General features: G+C 30.8%; 1 protein-coding gene and 1 long non-coding RNA gene across 4 annotated transcripts; one reads left to right on the top strand and one right to left on the bottom strand.

Annotated features, from left to right (window-relative positions):
- Positions 1-381: 381 nt before the first annotated feature.
- Positions 382-3,774, bottom strand: LOC143182017 (putative divalent cation/proton antiporter TMEM165). 3 transcript variants are annotated; one of them, XM_076382757.1, is made up of 7 exons: positions 3,451-3,774; positions 3,177-3,378; positions 1,527-1,702; positions 1,333-1,401; positions 1,219-1,268; positions 1,016-1,069; positions 382-899 (listed from the first exon to the last, which is right to left on the bottom strand). In XM_076382757.1, the coding sequence occupies exons 1-7, from the start codon at positions 3,610-3,612 to the stop codon at positions 827-829; spliced, it is 786 nt and encodes a 261-aa protein (XP_076238872.1). In that variant the 5' UTR covers positions 3,613-3,774; the 3' UTR covers positions 382-826. The 3 variants fall into 3 exon arrangements, with proteins under 3 accessions (XP_076238872.1, XP_076238864.1, XP_076238881.1); XM_076382749.1 differs by having other exon boundaries at positions 384-899; positions 1,016-1,121; positions 1,219-1,401; positions 3,451-3,771; XM_076382766.1 differs by having other exon boundaries at positions 814-899; positions 1,219-1,401; positions 3,451-3,773.
- A 1,603-nt stretch (positions 3,775-5,377) lies between these two features.
- On the top strand, positions 5,378-6,245 carry LOC143180698 (uncharacterized). The gene is made up of 3 exons (XR_013002167.1): positions 5,378-5,808; positions 5,886-6,028; positions 6,191-6,245. It is a non-coding gene; the product is annotated as an uncharacterized LOC143180698 (long non-coding RNA).
- The last annotated feature ends 1,804 nt before the right edge of the window (positions 6,246-8,049 follow it).

Here is an 8,049-nt window from a genome sequence, read left to right as displayed (position 1 = left end):
AAATCGGACGAAGGGGACTTTCTTTTATGATCCTGAACTCAGGTCGAACCTCTTGAACGACTTGCACGGAGGGTTCTACAGAAATTATTTCTTAAAACAAAGATAGCAATAGCATTTCAGAATCTTAAAGACCAATTCTATTTGTCTAAACATAATAATACATTTTACACGTTAAACTGTAACTGTCAATTTTTGAACGAATTATGTTTCAGGCAAATGTTTGAATTCTTTATGTTTAATATTCGAAAGAATAATACGAGATTCTTAATTTTTTTTTTAAATGAGTTTTCGTAATTTAATACAATAGAAGCTAAAATCAATCCTTAAATGGAAAAGTAACTCTGTTAAATACGTATAAAGAAATTGTTTAAACACTTGTAATGCTTCGAATTACTATATAACATTTTTTGTACAAAAAATACACATGCTATTTCTACCGTTTCTTAATTTTTACTAATATTTTCATAAAAAGTATACTTAATTAAGTTTACATAATTCTTATGTTAAAAATTTCTTGAAGCAAGCAATTACTTTTCTATTGAAATGTATTAACAAAATAAGTTATATAATCTCTTTTTTTAAAATAATCTTATGATTCAAAGTAGTTTATGTTCGAAATACTGGCGAAAAAAAACACAATTTTTCGAATGAGTCGATAACGCCGAGAGTGACACGAAAATGGTAATGGGACTGTAGAGACCCATTTGCTAGGGATAGAAAAATATATTGGATGTTAGGTCTCTTCGTATAATAAGTCCATGCTACCATAGAGATAAGACCGTATTTCCACTTCTGGCCGATGGAGACAGCAGTTTCGAGTGTTCATTCATCTTCTGTGGGGCTGATAAAAAGCGCTGTTAAAGCAAATAGTAGAAACACTAACCCTCCAATTATGGTCACTAGAAATAACAAACATGTATGAAATTTTATATTGCTGTAAAAAATATAATTTATATATAACTTTTAATTTTTCAGGAAATATAATTTTGTTATTTAAATATATTTTATACTTTACCTGTTCGCACTGATATTTTTTGAGCTATCATTCTGCCACCTAATACTGCTAAACCTGTACAGAATGAATGTCCTAATATTCCACCTACTACAACTCCATAAACATTCTAAAAGTAATAGAATTTCTTCATTTTTTCCAAACTGAAGTCTTTACTTTACAAACATTGAATGACATAATGTATGTTGCAGGTATAACTGTCTCACCTCTCTTGCTGCCAATATAATAGTTGTAAGTTGTGAACGATCTCCCCATTCTGCAAGGAACGTTAGTGTAAACGCTTGAAGAAATATTCTTGAAAGAAGCATAAGCGCACTAACTTTTACAGTCTTTCTAATAACACCAGTTTCTGGATCTTGTATTAGAGTGCTTCCTGTTTCTTTTTCATACTGAAAATGATGATATTTTAAGATTATTTAATTCCTGCAAAAACTTTTGAGAATCTAGTTTCAAAATGTTTCTCAATCGAATTTACAAAGAAAGTCTAAAACTATTTGATTTTTAGTGTCTATACCTCATCATCTCGTTTTCTTAAATCAGATTGAACTTCTTCTAATTCTTCTTGTCCCTCTCCTCCTGACATGTAATAGCCATCCTTTAACATTTTTAAACCAAATAAAGCAAAAAGAAGTGTAGAAATATAATGTGTATAGGCACGTGGAATTATAGTTGCAGCATATCCAAAGATCACTAAAAATCACATAGAAATAATAACTGGCTTTTTAGTTTAACAAATAGTTTCTCATTTTTAGTGTAACTGATATTGATGATACCTTGATTAATGTAGGACACAAAATTAACCCATTCATAGTTATGGATGGACTTTTCATTGCACAGAAATATCTACTGTGTATCATGGCTAAAAATTATTTGTGTCATGTTTCTCCTTCACTGCAATTATTAGAAATTTTACTGAGAAAAACATTTCTTAAGGTCAAATAATTTTACTTTAATCTAAGTTAATATTAACTGAAGAAAACAGAAGAAAAAAAATATGTTTAATACAAAAAAAACTACACTTCTTGCAATAAAGTAAGAAGAAAGTGTATAGGCAGAAAACAATATTCTAATTGTGTTAATTCTTATTTTAGTATAGCAACAAAAATTATAAAGCTTTATGCCAGGCTTTAAATATTATAATGAACAACTGTGATCAACTGTGAATGGGTTAAGCATGATTCCCAAATTTCCTTTGTAGAATTCTGTTAATATATTAACAGCTACTACAATTGAAATTTCTTATAAAGAGAATTTTAACAACTCTTTTACAAATCGAAACATCATATTGTATATGTACTTAAAAAATGACAACTCAAAAATGTATGTTTCTCAGAAAAAGCAAAAGACTATTTGCGAGTTTAGAAAAAAATGATATATTAAACCAATAATATTGGCAAAAGGAATAAAATTGTCTAGAAGTTCAGAAGTTACTCAGAAGTCACTTCAGAAGTTATTGTGCAGAAGTTACTTTTTACTTGCAAATAACTTGAAACAATGTAGTTACTTATTTAAGAAATTTGTTTAATCAGCTCCCAGACTAAGTTGAGTTAATAGAATTTTTGCAATAAGTAATGGAAATTCAAAAATCATGTTTTCTGAATTGTATCACTTTTACAACACACGTTTGATACATATACCAACATTAAAAATCTTTTGAGATTTTTCTAAATTTTTAATTTTAAAATTGGGTTTTAATATTGTCATTTATTTATTCTATATCATTTAATAATCTGTTCTGGACATAGACAATTTATGAAGCAAATCAAAATATTACCAACATTTTGGAACATACTCGTATTTTAACACCTCATTGCTCTTGATTTGGTGAACGTTTGCTTTTACTATTTTGATAACTAAATATATGGTATAATTTGAATATGATAATAATTAGACAGAATTTAATATCTACGTAAAATTTATAAGTGATCATTATAGATCTGTAATTTTCAAATTGTTTTCAAGACCTGAATTATTTTAAAACCTAATTAATCCCTTATAATTCCAAAATAAAACTAAAAATATTTTGTAAACTCTATCAAGAAGTCAAATTGTGTTACGTTCTCCAGTTATGAAAGAAAATGTAGATTTGTTGTAATTTCTGTTAATTTAAGTACAGCTTCTTGTTTATTAATAAAATAATTAAATGATTGATGCATGACAGTACCTGAAAGAATAGTCATAAACGCCAAAGCACTAATCGCTCCTACAAAAACTGTTAATCGTGGATGTTTCATTGCCATAATAGCAGCAATAAAGAAAGTTTTATCGCCTAATTCAGAAACAACGATAACCGACAAGGAAGCTATAAATGCGTGTAAAAATCCTAGATTGTCTATGGTTTGTGATGTCATTTTGTTTTCAGGTTTCTAAAATTTATTACAAAAATGATTATTACCAAAGTCTAACATTATCTGACAAAGGTAGAATGAAATACTTGCCATCGACGTCATTATAATTTGATATTTATCATCATATCGGGGTTCACTTTCACCTGAAACCTCGTACAAAAGAAAAGAGCCTAATATGCTTATATGCACAAAAAAGTTTGTTTTGAGTGCAAATCTTCTGGAACCCATTGTACTCTTCCATCGAAACCTCATTTATCTACGTATGTAAACACACGTACACTTAAGCGCTTCTGCGCTTAACACCTTAAACCAACTGATCTGTATCATCTGTATAATACTCGATACAGGATACAGTATGCGGTTTTTGACCGTGAAAAGGTTATGCGTCTAATTTAAACATGCCATCTTTAAAAATAAATTATATTTGCCATCTGAACGGAGTCGTTAGTATTAATATTTTCCGTTTCACATGTATGCTGTGTCTTCGCACTGGTCATAGATAAATAATATTGCTTTATAGATGGGAATCTTTGCGGTTTTGGTTGGTCATTTTATAGCTCCATAGGTGTCATGGAAAAGTACTAAACGAAAAGCGGGAGACGTAGGACTCATCCGAATTTCTCGAGAACAGTAAGTCCATAGTGACTGAAGGCTAGTGTTGGACTCTGATCACGTATGTGTTATTTTTCATATTTACAGACCAAAAAATGATTTTTTACCCTATAACTATTGAACATGAACACTACGTCATCATGACGTATCTCCTGATGGTGAATGTTTTCACTGAAAATGAATATAATTCATTTAAAGAAATTTTTTGTAAAAAAATAAGTAATATATTGCAGACATATTTCAAGTTTCATATCACTAATATCTAATATCTTTTAGTAATAATTATTTGTTCAAATATAAATTAACGTATACTACTTTTTTAAACAAATTTTTTATAATAAAAATATGCACAACTGAAATAGCATATTTGAAATTATAGATATTATTTATGTAAATGAAAGAAATTATTTATGTCTAAAGTAGTTTATTATTTTCTTAATACACTTTCAATAATATTTTTGTAACGGTCTAGAACACAATTATTCAATTCATAAAAGAAACAAAATTCGGTGACGTCCACTCGCTCCTAGTGCGTATGCAGGAGTGTTCGCGTCCTCTGAGCCTTGGGCCTGCTTAGCTATGTCCACGCGCATCCTTTAACCGCTGCCAGTCACCCTACTTACGGCATCATGCTCTATATGTTTGAATATCGCAACTAATTATTATGAATACTATTAAGAATTGGTTTTATGTATTATCTTACCTCTTCAGTCTTTGGTAAAAAATGAGCTTAGTATCCTTACAATCATTGCGGCAATTTGTTACGCGACACTGAACTATTTTAAAATACTTGATGTTCGAACGCAAAATCTCGCAAAATGCAGCGAAATAACGAAACTTCTCTACCGACGCTCCAACAATAAATAGTTGCGAACAGGTACACGTACAGGATGGTCAGTAACCAGATCTGTCAAGATAGTACAGTAGTGTAACGCATAACTGCACTCAAATCGTAACAGCTGTCTGCACCCAGAACATCTCTCTTAAATGAGGAGCTGAGTGATCCCTCGGAAGTTACCCTAATAAGGGTCCGAAGCTCAAAAAATAATGCAGTCACAAAAGTTAGAAATCGTACCAGAGATTAGAATTCTACATTTTTTATCATATTTCGATGCAAGTATTACCAATGGAGTTCTTATGTTTTTCCGGTGAAAATGATATCAAATACGACACAGGTAGGATGATTTATAAAGAAATTATGTTCGAAAACGTTTTTTACAATTAATTTTACTCTAATTCTGTTGCAAATGGTCCGATTTGTATAAAGTTTGGTACCATTTTAGTTGGCAGGACATAAGAAATTCATCTGTATCACTTTAATAATGATATCACGCATAATAACAAAATTTGCATTTTGCAAAAAAGCCATAAAGCTTTGATTGCCGGGCCATAAACCGACGTGCGCCCAATGCCAATAGGCGAGACACCCCAAGGAACCCGCCAGAAGACTGCTGTTTTTAACGAAAATATTCATTGCCACTTATTGAAAATTTCCGATTTTGGTTCAAAATCTTTTTTAAAAATAGTACAAATGTATCCCTTATATCCTGCCGATAAAAATGATACCAAACATGACACAATTCGGATCACTCTCAATTGCCTGTATTATACCGTTGAATATCTAGGTGCAGTTAGGCATTACAGACGCTACCGCGATTAACAAACCCAAATTTTTTGCTTAACACTTATGAAAATCCTATCTCTACAATGCTCGCACTCTGTCGACAAGACTAATGCCAGAAATGACTGCTGTCGTGTCAATTACGCAATAAGAAGTGCTCGGGTGCAGTTTCTCTGGCGCTGAGAATTTGGAGGAAAGTTTTAACTCCTTACAAAGTAAGTTATACCCATGGTTATACCTTATTATTGTCAATAACGTGTACATGAAAATTAATATACCATTTATTTTTCAGTGACTGAAAAGATGGAGAATCCTTGGCAGGAGGAACCGCCGATATGATGTCAATGTAAAACTGCTGTATTTCGTTTCAAAGTAAGCATCTAAAACATGCACTGTACAAACTGCTCCAACAAAATCAGGAAGAACATAAACCATGTAAGTTATATTTGTTAACATTATTTAATTTTATAAAAAATTAGGTAAAAGATTTCCCAAATCAACATTATAATAAATAAACGTCTCTATATGAGTTTTTTACGCTGTTTGAAACTTATGTTTAAACTATTACTATATTATCGAATAACTTTCTTTTTGTAGATCATAGAGAGTCCAGAGGTCAGAGTCGGGGTCTATAATGCAGACGTCGGTAGCGCCGCCAGACGAAATTTATTAATTTTTATTTACAACCATATTATTACACAAATTTAAAAAAAATAAATAAATACAAAAACATGAATGTCTTTTTTGATAGATTAAATATTTTCCCTTTCCACCATATTGGTAGTAATAATGTGGCTTGGATGTTTTGAAATCTATAAAAAAAGTAAATTTTTGATTAAATTTGTTTTCGTTTTACGAAAATAATTAAAAAATTTCTTTAACTGCACATGACATCTTGTAATAAACAAGTCCAAGGTTGTTTCATATACAAATACAAAATGTAGTCCAAGCTCTACATAGGGGTGAGTGGGATCAAATCGTCGCGGTTAAATTAAATGCTATTTGAGCACCTTAATTATTTCATAAACAACACTGTGTTGAGCGTAAATTTTTTTTTAATATTATAGTAATACCATAAAGCATTGAATTTTGTTAAAGAAAAACTTAATTTCATGAAGTATAATTAAATAAAAGGTAGTATATTTTAAAGACTGTCAAACTTTTTTTTTGTGAATATTTTAAAACAAAAATAGACAAATATTATTTGTTGAAACATTTTTTAATTGAACATGCAATGTTTCTATTTTAATCTGTCACCTGATTTTTTAAAATTGTAATTTATATAGAAAAATAATTGAACATAAAAATTATGTATGACTGGGGCCGAGACGGGCAACATGGGCAAATTCAGTTCCACGAATATAACCCAGTCGTTAAAGATTTCATAGTTTAGCTTGTTAGTCTTATACTTTATACATTTTATATACCTAGATAGTCTAATATAATATCTTTGTTTAACTTTATTTAACTAATGAATGTCTTATAGTTTGTATTCTTTATGTCCCTATATAGTTTCATATGATAATTTTTTAAGATTGGGTAGCGTCTCGCGCCAAGTAGTTGAGTGGCGCGTGGCGCTTGTAATGTACCTTTTCTGTGATCAAAACGTGCAAAAACTTTGATAGCGATTTATTGTTTTGACACAGTGTGTAATGGATTTTAAAAATTGTCATATTGTCAAGTATCATCATGCATGTAAGATGAGCCCTCACACAAGTTAGTATAGGAGGAGCTGATTGTGAGATATTGAGATATTAATTTTACCTGCAGAAGTAATTTAACATGCTCAGTTTCGTCCGACGGGGATACTATTTTCAAATTTTCACATTTTTGCCGTTAGGTGGTTTTCTGGATTTAATTTTTTGCCGCTAGATGGCTTCAATTTCGCAGCTAGTGTGGCGACACTCCTACATTCCACAACCGAAGCACACCAAGATTCAAAACACAAAGTTCACTTCGGTCACCTCATCTAAAACACAAGAAGTGTGAAGCAATTTTACTGCTTAACATTCCGAATATTGACAACTGGTGATTCTACAACTTGAATAAATTAGCTGTTATTTATTGTATTATTTTTATTTATGAGATACGAAGAAACAAATTTTTTTCTAATACAATTCACTCTGCCGTCTGCCACCAATCTATAGAGACATGTCTCTTGTGTTCCTTGTAATTGTTATAAAAGTTTGTAAATACAGAGGTATAGAAGATATAAGAATTAAACATTTATTGTAGTAAACCTTGTGAGTATTTACTTCCGAAGACTACCGAAAAGGCTCGTGGCATCCATATCGAAAGAGATCTACAAAACAAGAAAAGAAATCACAAGTTGGTGATCCCGACGTGTTCAGGAATATAATTAGTTCGGAATGAAAATCATTCACACTTCTTTAAAAAGAGATACCCTCAAAGAAGCAGAAATCACAGATGATGAAGAGGTTATCTTTTTTCACTCT

Source organism: Calliopsis andreniformis, chromosome 1 (genome assembly GCF_051401765.1).
Source record: "Calliopsis andreniformis isolate RMS-2024a chromosome 1, iyCalAndr_principal, whole genome shotgun sequence".
Taxonomy (NCBI): Eukaryota; Metazoa; Arthropoda; class Insecta; order Hymenoptera; family Andrenidae; genus Calliopsis; species Calliopsis andreniformis.
Note: the sequence above shows the minus strand (reverse complement) of the source record. Positions and strands in the feature narration are given on the sequence as shown.